This window comes from Tetrao urogallus (assembly GCF_951394365.1).
Source record: "Tetrao urogallus genome assembly, chromosome: 3".
Taxonomy (NCBI): Eukaryota; Metazoa; Chordata; class Aves; order Galliformes; family Phasianidae; genus Tetrao; species Tetrao urogallus.
In genome coordinates, this window is record NC_136815.1 from 61222360 (window position 1) to 61238775 (window position 16416).

Genomic DNA, 16416 nt, shown 5'->3' on the forward strand with positions numbered 1-16416 from the left:
CTGCATGGAGATCCCTATCTATGCGTGCGTGTGTGGCTGTGCGAATCTTCGCACACTCTGAACTGAATTACATCGATTCTCCCGGGATCGCGGTATTTATTTAAGTACTCTTCCCAGGTCATAACTGTAACACTCACTTAATAGCATTAATCCCCTGTTATAATGTAAACACAACGGCCATTGTATTCCCAATCTGCATTGTTCCACTAATTATTAAAGAGGAGGAACTAAAAGCAATCAATTCACGGAGCTGAACGCTCTCTCGCACCACCCCTGCTGGAAAGAACAGAGCTGGCTTTCCAAATCAAAATGCGGAGGGTATGGTGCGTTTTGCAAGGCGGGCAGGTTGACTTGCAGAGATTCATGTATTACTTTATAATGTTATAATTAATTTTGCATTCTTAGCTCTCCAGCTGCTGCTCCGTTCAAAAGCAGAACTCATATACTTAGAAACCGGTGAGCGGAACACAGGAATTGACTATTCAGATGTAATCGCGTGATATCGATTATTCCACAGAACTACCGAAATATGAATGTGCTTTATATAAAAGCCCTTGTTTTTCGAGTTTCTATTTTTGTGTAATATATGCGCATTCATCATCAAGCTGGGAAGGAAGCGTCTTTTCTGTAATCTGTTGCTGTGAGTTTAGCAGTGCTTTATCACTCCCTTATCAGGAAGTCGGGAGTTAATGACAAGAAATACCTGTTGGTGTTAACCTCCTCCCCTCACCTGCCTGGCTCGGGGCTGCCTCTTCCACAGGCCGGGGCTGATGGAGCTGGTGGGAATTCATCCCTCTGCCTGGTGGCCAGATATCTGCTGCTGCTGTGCACAGGGGCAAACTGCTACGTGGGCTTCACAGGAAAAAAAAAAAAAAAAAAAAAAAAAAAAAAAAAAAAAAAAAAAAGGAAGGGATAGAAAATCAAATAGAGAAGGAAAATGGGAAGCTCAGATTGCTCCAGCATAGGCATCCCGAAGCCTGAGCAGAGTTTTCAGACGGCATTTCCCCCGCTGTGTCCGCGGGACTGCAGCAGCGGCTTCTCGACGTGCATTTTTTTCCATTAGCCGCGTGTTTAATTGATTAACAATGGGCTGCCCTGCTCACCCGCAGCGAGCCACCCCCTCTTCCCAGCTCCGAGCCGCTTCGTCGACATACCTGGGTGCTCCCCAATAATATTACCTCGGGTATTGCCTGAACTCGGCCGCAAACGCGCAGCGATATGTTTGGTTAAACAGGGGGCCACATTGTGCTCACTCACAAGTGCTGCAGAAATAAAACGCATTGTTCGATGAACCTTTTTTGTTTTGTTTTTTTTTTGTTCCTCCCTCACCCCCACCTCCCAGAAGCGCAGAGGCTCCTCATCCTACGCGCAGTGCGGCTGAAGGACCGCGGCTCCCGTCGGCCCCGCTCCCACCTGCGGGCGGCACGGGATGCGGGAGCCCAGGGCCGCGGGCCGGGCCCAGTGCGGTGCCCTCGGGCGGAGATAGCCGGGGATGAGGGGGTGCGGAGACGCCGCTGCTCATCCGGAGAGCCTAAGGCCGGAGCTGTAGTGCGTGTCTAGCGCGGGTGTCTCTAAGTCCCTGTGGGCTGGTCATAGGAAAATGAACGTATGCACCCGCTGATGTATGTGTATGTACTTATTTATATCCGTGTTAAGAAGGAAAGAGTGATGCGTTCGTCTCGTCCTCCTGTATCTGGGACTGGAGCAGAGCTGATGGCGGCCAGGGCCAAAGGGAGAGAGGAAGAGATTACGTTATTTGGGAAATCAATTACACCGTGATCGTATTCCGGGAGCTTTCTCCGGACTGCAATGGGGGGAAGGGAGCAGCGAGCCCCCCGGAAGGAGCCCCCCAGGCCTCTCCCCCGCGCACCACACCAGGAAGGACAGAAATGAAAGAAAGCTGAGCATTTCTTTTCCCATCGTGTGCAAACGCGCTCCGCGCCTCGCTCCTGCCTGTTCGTGGCAACTTATACAACTGTAGAGCTCCGCTGCCAGGAACAGCGCGCGATCCTGAATGTGGCGATCTGAGCTCTCCTCTCCCGCCATATAGGGCAACACTTTTACCCAGCTCTCTCCCCTCGTGCTCCGTCGATCCTGGCTCTGTGCACCCACAAGAGTGCAAATGCACACAGAATCCGTGCGTGCGTGCGGCTCTCCATCTCATGCGTGTGTGAAGGGACGTGTGCGTCTGTCATACGTATAATTTTTTTTTAATTTTTTTTTTTTTTTTGGTCCCCCTCGTGGATACAGAACGCGCGTGAAAGAGAGTCCGGTGAGGAGCGATGCGGGTGCTGAGCTCCGGCCGTGTGCCGGCGGCCGGGAGCCGCCTCGCAGTACAAAGCGGCGCTCGCTGCCTGCCTGCTGCTGCCTACCGGCCGCGGGAGGAGACGGGGCCGGAGCGGGAGGGGGCGGGTCCGCCGCGCTATGCAGATGAGCGGCGCTGACGGACAGCTCTGCTTTCCAATGTCCCTCAGAAACTCCAGTGCTCCTTCCCTCAACTCTTCACTTTAGACTCTATACTTCCCCCAAAATTCAAGCTCGCAGGCGCTGGGGGAGCTGGCTGGCTGGCTGGGAGAACTCCATATGCAGCAGCAGCCACTTTTCTGATTTCGGGGGCTCGCTTTTCTCTCTCTCTCTCTCTCTCTCTCTCTCTCTCTCTCTCTCTCTCCCCCCCCACCCCCACCCCCCACCCCCCCCCCCTTTCTGCTCCTCTCCCTTTTTTTCTCTCTCTCTTTCTATTAACCCTCTCCTCCTCCGTCCCTCCCAATGCCCTTCCCCTCCCGGTTGGATTTTTGACCGCTCGATTTATTTTCCCTTTTATTTTGGGGAGGGGGGGGTGGGGGGGGGGGGGGGCGGGTGGGTGGTTGTTCTTTTATTATTTTTTTTTTCCTCCTGTTTGTTTTTATTCCGAGCGGGTGCGCATGGGGGGGAGCATATAACAATTCCGATTCTCTACATAACTGCACAGAGCCAACTGGGGCGAGAGAGAGAGAGAGAGAGAGAGAGAGAGAGAGAGAGGGAGGGAGGGAGAGAGAGGGAGGGCGGGAGAGAGGGAGAGCACGAAAGCAGCGCCGGGAGCAGCGGCAGCAGCAGGGCCGGTCACCCTCGCCCCCTCCCTGCTCCTGTGCTCGCCAGCGCAAGCCATGTCCTATCCTCAGGGTTACCTCTACCAGCCCCCTGGCTCGCTGGCTCTGTACTCCTGCCCGGCGTACGGGGCGTCGGCGCTGGCGGCCCCCAGGAGCGAGGAGCTGGCCAGGTCTTCGTCGGGCTCGGCGTTCAGCCCTTATCCGGGATCGGCAGCTTTCACCGCCCAGGCGGCGGCCACAGGCTTCACCAGCCCGCTCCAGTACTCTACAGACCCCGCCACGGGATTCCCCTCCTACATGGTAACTACCGAAGAGAAACCCTCTCCTTCTTCATTAGCATCCGCATTCTCATCCTCCTCATCATCTTCAGCCTCTTTCCTCACACACTCACCATCACTCCCCGACACGGCCGCCCGGAGGCCCCGCACCGCCGCCGCCGCCTCCGCTCCGCCAGCGCCGCCCCGCAGCCTGCTCTCGCCCGGGGCCGCCGGAGCCGCGCGGAGCGGAGCGGGGCCGGGGCCGCCTCTCTACGCGCCGCGGCCGAGCGCGGGGCCGGCGGGGGCCTGAGAGCGGGGCTCGTGGAGCCGCGCAGTCGGATCTCTCGGTCAGTCGGGCTCGGTGCTTCCAATCCCCCCGCGTCCCCCCTCTTTCTCTCTCTCTCTCCCCTTTTTTTTCCCCCCTCTATTTTCGCTATGATAGGATACAGGAGGATTTTTTTTTCTTTTTTTTTTCTTTTTTCTTTTTTGTTGTTGTTGTTGTTTTTCCTCTCTCTTTTTAAGTCGGTGTTTCGAGGCGCTGTGGTCTTTATCCCCGTGTGGTTTGATTTACTTTCAGCGTGTTTTGTGCTAATGGTTTAACTGGATTTTAGGAATGAAAAGGAGCATCTGTTTGCGATCTGGGAGCTCCGCTTAAGCCCAAGATGGTTGTGGTGGCCGCAGTTTCGGATTTCACTTTCTTCTTATTAGTTAAAATGAGCATTTGCAATCGCGTGCGTGTGTGTTATGCGCATAAACTATATAAATAAAACTGTAAACTACGTACATTAGCTACACGGCTAGATGGACATAGAGTTTTATAAACGCTCAGAGAGGGTCGAGCGCGGAGCTCGTTCGCACACACAAAGCCCCGTACCCGGAATCTCAGCCCGGAACGGCGGCGGCGATGTGAGGAGGGGGCGGCAGCGGGGCAGCTCCTCGCTTTCTGCTCGCAAAATGTGGGCCATCGCTGTCATGCTCTGTTCGGGGCGGTAAGAGGAAACTGAGGACCACTCTTGTTTTTCCCGTCGGCTGGAAGTTGCAGCGGGTTGGGAGCTGTGCGGTAGATCGGGTGCTGCTCTGCCCGCGAGTCGCCGTTCCGCGGGATTCGGGGCTGTGCGGGAAGTTAACGAGTTCCTCCGATATCTTTAACTTTTCTCGCATTATGCAGTCTTAAATAAGCGCAATTTGAACGTAAAAGGGCGAATTAAAATGCTAATTACATCGCATTTGAACAATTCGAAACGGTGCATATCTTCTGATTTGCAAATTGGATTTGCAATGCATTAGTGCAGTGAATTGCTAAGTGGCGGCTTTGTTGTATTTTCTATAGCAAAAAAGGAAACATCTTTTGAACCTTTGAGAGAAATGCAGATATCAAGACGTTACCTGTAGGGCCTTTAAAATGTCTGGGCGGTTCAAACCCGATATTGAGAAATATTCAATTACGAGGAGCTGAAATTATCAGAAAGATCAAAACATAGCCGATTTTAAGCGCATGTGGCGGAGGAGGAAGGGGGGTGGGAGGGTGTCCCATCTTAACGCCTTTGGGTGCCGCTTTACCCCTCATAGAATATGGATGCAAGACACCGTCCCGGGGAAATACAAACATAACCGCCGATCTCGCCTTGACAACTCCCTAATGGCTCTCAGCAGTAACAAATTGCCATCCCCACCGTTCTGTTCTGTCCAGGGCTCCCCTTACGACGCCCATACGACGGGGATGACCGGGGCCATCAGCTACCATCCGTACGGCAGCCCTGCCTACCCCTACCAGCTCAACGACCCCGCGTACAGGAAGAACGCCACCCGCGACGCCACGGCCACGCTGAAGGCCTGGCTGCAGGAGCACCGCAAGAACCCCTACCCCACCAAGGGCGAGAAGATCATGCTGGCCATCATCACCAAGATGACCCTCACCCAGGTCTCCACCTGGTTCGCCAACGCCCGCCGCCGCCTCAAGAAGGAGAACAAGATGACGTGGGCCCCGCGGAACAAGAGTGAGGACGAGGACGATGACGATGGCGACGGGGCGAGGAGTAAAGAGGAGAGCCCTGACAAGATACCCGAGAGTAACGAGACCTCCGCCGAGGACGAAGGTGGGCGCGGGGGGAGCGAGGGCGCCCCGAGGGCGGCGGATTGGCCCCGGGAGCGGGCGGCGGGGACCCTTAAGCGCACTCCTTCCCGTCCCGTTGCCCCAGGCTGACGGTGCCGGGGAGGGCCGGGGGCGGGCGGGGGGCGCCGGCCCGGGGGGAAGGGTGGCCCTGCATAGGAAGGTGGCGAGGCCACGGCTGCCGCCTCCTCCCCTTCACTCCCCGCTCCGGCTGTGCCTCATTCTGTGCCCCCGACCCCGCAGGGATCAGCTTGCAAGTGGACTCGCTGACGGACCACTCGTGCTCCGCCGAGTCGGACGGCGAGAAGCTGCCGTGCCGGGCCGGCGACCCCCTGTGCGAGTCGGGCTCGGAGTGCAAGGACAAGTACGAGGACATCGAAGAGGAAGAGGAGGACGAGGACGATGACGAGGAGGACATCGAGGAGGACGACGGCGGCGGCGGGGAGCGCGAACCGCCGGCCAAGCCAGCCACCTCCTCGCCGCTGGCCGCCGTGGAGGCCCCTCTGCTCGGCCACCCGCACGCCGACGCCGCCCGCAGCGCCAGCAAGGCGGCGCTGGGCGGCCGCGCCTCCCCCGGGCCCCCGACGCCGGCCAGCAAGCCCAAGCTCTGGTCGCTGGCCGAAATCGCCACCTCGGACCTCAAGAGCCAGAACTTGGGCCAAGGCTGCCCGCCGGCGGCGTTGGCCTCGGCCACCCCCGCCTCCGCCCCGCACAGCGCTGCCTACTCGCCCTCCTCCCTCCTGGGGAGGCATATTTATTACACCTCACCTTTTTATAGCAATTACACAAACTATGGGAACTTTAACGCTCTCCAGAGCCAGGGGATCCTGAGATACAACTCGGCGGCAGTGGCTTCAAACGAGGGACTCAGTCAGACTGTCCTAAATGCCAGCTCTGTCCACAAGCAGAGCAGTGACTCTTTGAAAACGATCACTAACCAGCTAGAGCAACATTACAGGCCCTCTAGTTATGACTCTAAGAAAGGTAGGTGCCTTCTTTTTACTGCTGTTGTCCTCCTGCCCCCTAGCCCCCCCCTCCCCGCCCACTGTAAATTCCCCATAGGCTGTGAATACTTCGGACAAAACACCACGCACGATCACCGCTGCCACCGGCCAAGAGCTGAAGATGGGCAGCAGTGTAATCCAGGGATTAAAATTGCATGTCCCCGGTGTACCAGTACCTGTGATGTAAATGACAACTTTTAGATCACAGCTGCATGCTGCAGACACAGCTTTTCATGCTAATTTAAAAGGAAAACTAAATACAAAGATATCCTGAGAGCAAGGGTGTCGTTAACTTTATTATTATTATTATTATTATTATTAATACTATTATTACTACTATCGACAGACTGGTTTTGCTCTCTTTGTTGCCAGTATTCTCCCGGTTTGTGCAGATCTGGGTTTGGGTAATTGCTAACCTTGGACATAAAATTTTGTGGAGCGTGACATTTTTAGCTTTTTTCTTTCTTTCTTTCTTTCTTTCTTTTCTTTCTTTCTTTCTTTCTTTCTTTCTTTCTTTCTTTCTTTCTTTCTTTCTTTCTTTCTTTCTTTCTTTCTTTCTTTCTTTCTTTCTTTCTTTCTTTCTTTCTTTCTTTCTTTCTTTCTTTCTTTCTTTCTTTCTTTCTTTCTTTCTTTCTTTCTTTCTTTCTTCTTTCTTTCTTTCTTTCTTTCTTTCTTTCTTTTTGTACAAAGTTTTATGCTAATATAACCGTCAGCTTATTCTAATGTATTTGTACATGTACATATGTAATACTCGAGACTAGGGCAGAGATGGAATATGGCCCAGGCTTTTAAAGGTCTCAGCTCTGACTTCTGCATGAGCGAGCGCTGGGCTGTGCGCGGTGTATAATCTGGTTAGCTGGCTGTGTCCTGTGACTAACTGACGGTTATATTTTGACAGATCCCACTGAAGTCTGCACAGTAGGAGTACAACCATACCTATAGAAGTACAATCACGCAGCAATGCAAGTAAGTGAGAGCGTTTTCTATTACGCTGATCATTTGGCACCAGGTCTAAGACAGAGCGCAGATCGAGACTTGCTTAGTGTTAATTTCTTGCTTCATTACATGAGGCTCTGATTACAGAGTAAGACACTCTTTTCTGCTATTTTTAAGCCTCTCATTACAGCTTTTCTTTCTCGTGTTTGTCTTCATTTTAAAGTCAGGTTAGACTTCCTTCACCTCGCATACTCTTTGCTTGTGTGAGGCAAACCTGTAAGGACTATTTAAATGCTAAGGAAAAGCGAGCTTGAAAGAATATTTTTGAAGGTATTGTTCAGAAACAAAGTTCTCGTGCTCACGTGGCAGTGCTGCAATGGCACATTTTAAGTGAGGTTTCACACGGCAGTAGTGCATTTGAAATGAGAAGGGACGATTATCAGAGATCCACATGCATTTCAGCAGGGTGTGTTGTCTGTGACTTGCTCCTTGCCTGGCTATCAATGCCATTCTTAATACCTCCATTACCCGGGGCTAAATAAACAACAACAAAAATAAATTACCTTGTCGATACTTTTTTTTTTTTTTTTTTTTTTTTTTTTTTTTTTTTTTCTTCTTCTTTTGGTTAGGAAAAAAAAATAGTAGACGTGGAGGAGTTTTGCCTTATTTCTAGTATTTTTCGAGTTTAATGGCGTTAGTGTGTAATTGAAGGATTTTGGGATGATCTGGTTTTTTCCTTGGTCCACAGGTAGGTGTCACAATTGCTTTGAAAAAAGTCAGCAAGCCATCATCTCTCCCTGAGCTAATATATATAACAAATCTCTAAATCCGGATCACATCTTGTGCCACTGTATAAAAGAAGACCACAGAGCACTATTAAATCTTCAGACTCTAATTATTAAACCAGAATTTTGTTGGACATAATGTGAGTTTGCTGGTATAGTATAGTTTCCCCAATGTACGTGTGACTTTTGAAAACAGATCTGTTTTTCTCAGGATATCTCGAATTGATCACTTCATTGCCACGGTATATATTCGATAGGTGTGATAGGATTTATTGTAAAATTTATTTGTAAAAGATGTATACAGTAGAGATAATAAAGACGTGATTGGAGAACTTGAGTCCTTACAAAGTGGAAACAAATTTGATATTTATTTTTGTAACGATATAAAGCTTCTAGTAATTTATGCAAGTTGTATTGCAATGAATCTGAACTTTTTGTAAATAAATTTTGCCTGGTTTTTATTTGAAACGTTGATGGTTATACAATCTTTGGTTGTTTAACGAGAATTCTTTACTAATTTATATCTCTAATTGTAAATAAAAACAGACTAGTCTGCAACAATATGGTGTTTTTCCTTCATTTCCCCCAAAGTAGTAATCTATTATCCAGAAAATGACGAAAGTTGCAATTTCACTAGCGCAGCTTAGACCATAAAATGAGTAAGCAATTTAAATATGTTGCAAAGATATACCCCTCATAAATTAATTCGTTCTGGGTCGTTCTGTTGCACTGAAGCTTTAAATGTGCACATGTGTTCAAATACATATTTGTATATACACATGCAAATGTGTAGAGAGAGCAATGTGAATACATGCATGTTTCTTATAAACTATTTATGTTGGGCGTGAGGTAGCTCTTTATTAGGGCTAATGTTCTTTCTACCCAACATTTCTAGGGAAAACAAAACGGAATTATAATCAACTGCAGTTTATTTTTAATGTCTTTGTTTCTGCTTCTAGCTAAAATGTGAAAGTACAGAAGCATGAAGAGAAAAAGTCTGATTCCTGTTTTTAATGATTTTTTCTTTTTTTCCTTACATCTTTAATTTGATAGTCATAGAAGAAATCCACCTAGATTGAGCTCATAAAATCAGCTAACTAATCATCTTAATTTTCAGTAAAATAATGGGAATCCTCATATAATATAATTTCAGAAAAGAAACGAACAATCATTTATTTTCCCCAAAAGATAAATTGAGTGAATATAGCTTACGGTTATAAAACAAGAATAATAGCTTCTTAGATTGCCCTTTAATCAATCATACACTTATTTTTCAAGAGGCTCATCTATTTTATTCCGTGATTAATAATCTTCCAGTGTGAGAGCATTATTAGATCCCAGCAGGGGAGATCCTGAATGCTTTTAGCTGCTTTGGAATGGTCAGTTGGGGTTCATTATGGTCTGATATTGAACAATTTATAAAATCTTGTCTAAACATCTGCCAGCTCAGATAGGCCGATGTGTCTGAAGATGGGAAATTGCTGGACCAGTTGATATTGACAAACGGATCTCTCTCCAGTGGCTTTTTGTTCACTGAAAATTAGTGGCCTCTTGCTCAGGTCTTGTTAGAAAGGGCATTTGAAAGTGATCTTAGATACTTCAGGCATCAGCCTTGGGAATGTTAACTGGATAAAGAACCGTGCTAGGCTGGAGTCAGGAAATATGTTGCGATTATATTAAACGGGGGGAAAAAGACGTGTTCTTAAGTGCGTATACGTAATCCCCCTGATCTATCTCCCCCGGCCCCCTCCGTCATATTTTACCCCTATAAAGCTGTCTAAATGATTGAGAAAATGCATGTGTTTTTCAGCTGATAGGGCAGAAATTAATATTGTAATTCTGGGAAACTCTGGGATCCATCTAGCTAAATATAAAACACCGAAGATCTGTGCAGCTGGAGGCCTGCTCATCTTCTCGTGTTGTTGAACGATGCTTCTCTCCCCCTAAACATCCTGGTTCTCATTGAGGTAACGCGTCCTTCTGTCTGTGTGCACAGAGCAATACAATTAGATAGCGGCTAAAAAGCAGTTCTGTTTTTCTCTCCAATTTAGCAGGAGATGTAAATGCAAATATCTGGTAAAGTCACCCTCCAGAGCGCCTTTTCTGTGCGATTCGGGGAGATTTTTTTGGGAAACTGTTTAAGTTTTGGGGGACGCCTGAACTTTCTCTTCGCCGCTCTCCCTCCTGCTCCATCAGCCCCCACCTCACACGTTTTCTGTTCCAGGTCTCTGTCGGACACAACGTGAACATTTCAATTGGTAAAAACCAAAAGCTGTGGCAGAGATTAAAAAAGGCTAACGACATTCCTTTGATGTTTATACGCCCGAAGACTTATAAAAGATTTCCATAATTTACCCACCCTTGCTAGTATTTAGACCTGGATTTCTTTCTGGAAAGAAAAGTAGAAAGACTTGGAAAACTCGCTTTTGAATATTCGCTCTGTGTATTAAACCCAATGGACTTCTCTCATCTCCCGAGAAATTCACGAGTGGCTCAGAAATGCAGATGGGCGACACCCAAACGATTTGGCAAATAAACTTCTTTTTAAAAACAGAAATTAATGGGCGAGGAGCGCATATTCGGCGTCATTTGAGATTTAATAATCGAAATTGAAAGCAGGAGGGAAGCGGAGCCCTGCTGGATCGCTGGCACAAGCAGTGCGATTATTTCAGGATAGCGAGGAAGAGGCGTGAGCGATAAAGTGCACCACTTTGCGTACAGTTTATTTCATAACGATGCTAATCACCCCGCCGGGATTAAAACCTCACACCCCGTCTATATCTGCTCCGTTCCCCCCCCTCCCCCCTTTCCCTCCCCTCGTTTCGGAGAGGGAGAGACAAACGCTTCCCTCCGCGGGGCCAGAGGTTTCATTAGAGCTGATTTATTGAAATTCAGCCTTTAATCTCAGGTGGGATCCCCGAGGAATCGGCGCTGTCGCCAAATAGGAAGAGGGCAGCTTTCCACCTCGCACTTCCTGGGCTGCGCTCTGCCTCGCTCCCTGCGAATGTCAACATTTGTTCTCAATAAGAGAGTTATTGTTTCAGGAAAGCTGCTCACCAACTGCTTGCCAGAGCGGAAAAAAGCGTCACCCACCTTTGTCTGACAGGCAGCGGGGGGAAGGGAAGGCGACGCAGCTCAGGCAGCAGCGGACAGACAGACGGACGTGGGAACTGCTCCTGGACACGAGCTCCGGTCGCAGGGGAGCGGGTTAAGGGAAGTTATCTGAGGGCAAAGTTAATAGAAAGCTCAGCGATAGCAATAACGACAGTAAAAAGAGTTATGACAAATAAAAAGGGGATCTTTCCCAAAGTCCGTTCTCGGAGGAGGAGTCGAGCTTTTTAGGAGAAGGATGGCTTCCAGGTGAAGAAGCGAGCCGCAGTGTGCAGCGCCCAACCTGGCCGAGCCCTCCGCTAACGGCCCCGCACTGAGCTAACGGCAGGCGGGGGTCGGCAGCCCCTCCGTGCCCACCCTCGGGGGTAAGGGAGAGGAAATAAGAAAGAAAGAAAAAAAAAAAAAGAAAAAAAAAGAGAGAGAGAGAGAGAGAAAAAAAAAAAAAAAAAAAAAGAAAAAAAGAAAAAAGAAAAAAGAAAAAAGAAAAAAGAAAAAAGAAAAAAGAAAAAAGAAAAAAGAGAGACAATCCCAAGTCCCTTGCCATTGGAAGTTTCTGCCTCTTCCACATGTTACATCTCACTTAAAGGCAGTTCAGAGTCACCGCGCCGCTGAGAACCCGTGGCGGGCATGTAATCAATACCGGAAGGATTTTATTGCTTATTGAGTTTTGGAAAAGAGAAGGAAAGGGGTGAGAGAGAAAGAGATGGAATTTACACTAGATCGATGCGTTGCTTTCGTGCTTTCTGTATTTCCCGGTGCTTAGGCAAGCTTCTCACGATCCGCTTAGCTGAAAAGAGCCTTTGCAGTGTAGGAATTGAATAACAGCGGCAAAAGAGATTGTTAATAACAGTAGCACTGCACATGAAATAAAATGAAATTCACCCTTTTGCTTTTAATCCATTAATTAATAACTCAGGTATGATTCTTGCTTCTAAAGAATTAAAAGCGAAGAAACAAAGAAAAAAAAAGTTCAGAAACAAAAGGGATCCTCGATGCATATTCAAAGCACCCATGCAGCTAATCCCCGATTATTACGCGGTGACTCCGAAGCAGAGCCTTTAAGAACACCGCGGAGGGGAAGTGGTGCCTGGGGGGGCACATCGGGGCTGCGACCCAGGGCAGCCCTACCTGCGGGCACCCCGCCGAGGGGACAGGAGGACCTCCGCCTCCAGCCGAGGGGAATGTCTCTATTTCACATCCAATCCCGGCAGAGCACGCTGTGTTTCCCCGTAGGAAAGCAAGAGAGGGAAGGACAGGGAGGGCAGGCACCGTGAGGCCCCGTAGCCGCGCCCTTCACCTGACTCCAGTCGGGATTTGGGGACCTGAAGGGCAGACGCGGGGCCATCCGGGCCTGGCTGCCCTCGGAAGGCAGCGAAGAGCCGGCAGCGACGCTCCTGCTCTGTCTGTGACTGGGGATCTCAAAATAGCGAATATTAGGGAGGAAATGTAGGGAAAAAAAACTTTTCGCGCTCCACGGATACTGTCGTTGCTCGGGCTTTTAAAAATCGTCCAGAGAAAGAAAGAAAGAAAAAAGATAATAAGTATGTGCATTTTTATAGGGAGATAAATTGACAATTTATTGTGTATAACTTCTGATCAATTATTAATCGTTAGTGTCAACAACAGGGTTATAATTACCTTCGGTTATTTAAAGGAATATTTATTTTTTCGTCTCTCTGATCTGGTAATTAGTTAATGCTCTGGAGTAATGAATTCAGAGCTGATTTGATAATGATTGAGACAGTTTTTTCCCCTCTCTTCAGGCAGCTCCGATGGCGGGGGGGTGGGGGTGGGGAGGTAGGGTCTTGCATGTATCTTCCCCCACGTTTGCAGAAGAGTCCACGCGAAGGCAAATCGCGGTGCCGTTCACTTTTCAGACCATAAATAACGATTCCGGGAGAAAAAGGGCGAAATGACAAACAAATAGAGCGCAGCTGGGATGAATAAGGCCGATCAAAGTTAGCAGGGGCCGGCACTCCTCGCAGCCGCAGCAGGTCTAAGTCCCATAAAGGTGCCAGTAACCCTTACCTCTCTCCTTGAGATCAAGGGAGAGGGCGAGCGGGGCATTTTAACCCCCTGACATCTTCTCGCGAGTGGAGGAGGGAAGAAAAAAATATTTAAAAGGGGAAAAATAAAAAGAGGCTGAGGAAAAAAGGGGGATGTGTTTGGGGGAGTTCTCAATGCTTTCATGCTCACCTAGACAAGGGGTTGGGGTGAGGAGGGACCTACCTGGAGCCCACGCAGCCTCTAACTTAGGATGCGCGGGACTGACTGTGCTCCTTGGAGTGGGAGAAGCATATCGTTGCGCGCTTAAACGCTCAGCCCTGGGGATGGGGAAGCGAGAAATTATAAGTTATTTATTTTTTTTTCTTTTTTTCCCCTCCTTGCGGGAGCTCCATTACGAAGGTCAACCCTAAGGGACCGCGGCTGTGCCTGGCTCCCAGGTACGAGGCCACGGGGCATGGGTAACCCCTCCCCCGGGCCTGGAACGGGCAGCCAAGGGCGAGTGCCTCCCCCCCCCCCCCCCGAACACCTCGCCCGACACGCGTGAGATGCTGAGCCGAGGAAGGAGCAGCACCGCTCCCCTGCCCGCCCCGCTTTCCAGGCTTCCACCTAATGCAGACGAGGTCTCAGAGCCAAAGAGCACTTTTCGTTTTTAGCGCGGTGAGGCTCATTTCACGGCAGATCTGAGTGAGGTGTGTGTATCTAATATATATGATAGGTGTAAGCTGTACGTATAAAATCTTTCCCCCGTGCAACGAAAAGTGCAGTGGGAATTGTAGCGCGAGATGCAAGTTCTACAATTAATTCATCCTGACAGGTTTGACATCGCCCAGCTCCCTTTTTCCTGCAACTCCGTCCGCAAATGAATGCCGCTTCCAGAGTGTATGTTTTAATTTGTCACATCAAGGCAATAAAAGGCAGCAATATATACTTAAGCCAGTTAACATTGTAATAACAGGTTTAAAGGAGCAATTAAATGGTAGTGAGTCGCATGTCTGACTTTCTATAGGCATTACCACATCAATGGTACCTTTTAGACTGGCTATAACTTAGCATGATTGTCTCAATTAGTTTAGCTACATGATAGTTATTGTGAACTCTTTGTGAGTAATCAATGTTACGCAAGCTTATGGGAAGGAGTCCTTAATAGGGGTGAGCACCCGCTAACTAACGTGGACATCTAATTTCCAAAAACACCTTTCTCTTTTCGCCCTCCCCCCTTCCCCCCCCCCCCCCCCCTTCATTTCCTTCTCCCCAGCCCGAAAGAAACGGTTAATTTATAGTCTTATAAATCTGTTTCCGCGATCGGTGTTGCCGAACGCAGATTTATAGGCAAATAACTACTTCTGCCGTGGCCGATAAACAAAACAGTCTCTTCGGTCCAGCGAGGGACCCTTTCTACATCTCTCATTTCTTTTAGTGTCGTCCGTCCCGGCCGCAAATAGCCCCGAGGGAGGCTCACACGCAGTGATTTGTGTGGGTACAGCCCTCGCGTGCTCCCATGTTCACCTCGCTGACATCGGAGGGAGCACAGATTACAGCGAGTGCGCGTAAAAACCAACCGGGGTGCGGGGGGGAGAGCGGCGGGGCCGCATAGCCGGGATGGGAATGAGGAATAACGCGGGGAGAGAGATCCTTGCCGGAGCCGCCGGCCGCTTAGGAACTTTGGTAATTCGCCTCCACCTCCGGACTCCTTCATTAAGTACTGAGCCGCGGGTGGCTAATGCAAAAGAGAGGACTGCAAATTTGGCGAGGCTTGTGTGAGCTGCTTCAAAACACGACCAAGTTTGTAATGTTCTCTGTCAAGGAAAAAAAAAAAAAAAAAAAGAGAAAGAAAGGAAAAAAAATAAGAGAGAGCGCGAGGGAGCGTGTAATACCATTAAAATTTAAGATAAACATGACACAGGGAAATTTCTGTTGGTGAAGTTATTCTCATTAGTCCTAACAATGTCTCACTATTAGACAGGGTTGGAATCAGCCTCAGTCTCAGGATTTCAGATCTGCAAGCCTTTTTTTTTTTTTTTTTTAATTTTCTTTTCGTTTCTTTTTTTTATGTACATTACATTTCTGTCATGCTTTGCAGCATAACACGATATCCCCAAAGAACCCAAAAAAGAAAAAAAAAAAATACTCTGACAGCAACTATTAGTTAAGAGTGCAATGAATAAACTCCTTGCACAAGAGTATCAGGACTAATTAAGATTCTGTTTAGCAGTCCTGGATGGAATGTTAATGTAGCTTTGACTAACTGGGAATAAGCAGGGGGAAAAACTGCATTTTAAGAGGAATGCTGGGGTGATAACATCTCTCACTTCTTCTGTCCAAGGTCTGCCCAAGCCTGTTACAAAGTCATTATCTCAAATTACTCCTGTACTTCATTTTTAGAGGGTTTGGGCAAGATCCCCTGGCGTTGAAGTGCTGCCTAGAGCCTCACAAAGCCAATACTCTCTAAGGGGATAAAGGCTGAATCAACCCACTATCTCTACCTTCGAGAGTTTGCTGGTACCAGTTCCTTGGACAAATACAGCCAGGATTCTGGAGGCAGATTAGAATCTATTGCTGGCGTCTCCTCACAAATCCCTAAAGGGTTTTTGACCCTTTGAAGTTTGGTCTATTTTGCTTACACAGAAGTTTACATGATTAAGTCAGGATTTTACAAGGCTCAACAGGGCAAATTTAGTCACCTCAGAACACTCAACACCAAAAAAAAAAAAAAAAAAAAAAAAAAAAAAAAAAAAAAAAAAGTTAAGAAAAAGTAAAATATCCAGTTGTGTTGTCCTGATACTTGTTTAACTTCAGAAATAGCAGGACACTGGTATTCATGACAATCAGCTTAATAAAAGAGAATATATCTGCAAGGAGAAAATACCTGCAAGGCTGATTCAGCAGGGAAGGATAATGATCTCATCCCCCCCCTTGGAGTTTATTATTATTTTTATTATTATTAAATTTCATTTTGAAAGCATATAATTTCCCTTCCCTCTCTCCCATTGACTGTAAATATAGTTACGATTCTTTTTCTAGGAGGATAGATATAATTTCCCCAAATCCTTCTCAGCGTTTTCAAGATTTCCAGCCTGCCTTTTCTCCATGCAGGCAGTTGCATTTTGTTTTCTTTTTTTC

At 48.2% G+C, this 16416-nt stretch overlaps 1 protein-coding gene across 1 annotated transcript; it reads left to right on the plus strand.

Annotated features, from left to right (window-relative positions):
- Positions 1 to 3143: 3143 nt before the first annotated feature.
- IRX2 (iroquois homeobox 2) lies at positions 3144 to 7399 on the plus strand (the record flags this gene model as incomplete). Its single annotated transcript, XM_079533837.1, has 4 exons — positions 3144 to 3386; positions 5034 to 5439; positions 5697 to 6437; positions 7356 to 7399. The coding sequence occupies 4 exons, from the start codon at positions 3144 to 3146 to the stop codon at positions 7397 to 7399; spliced, it is 1434 nt and encodes a 477-aa protein (XP_079389963.1).
- Between the last annotated feature and the right edge of the window lie 9017 nt (positions 7400 to 16416).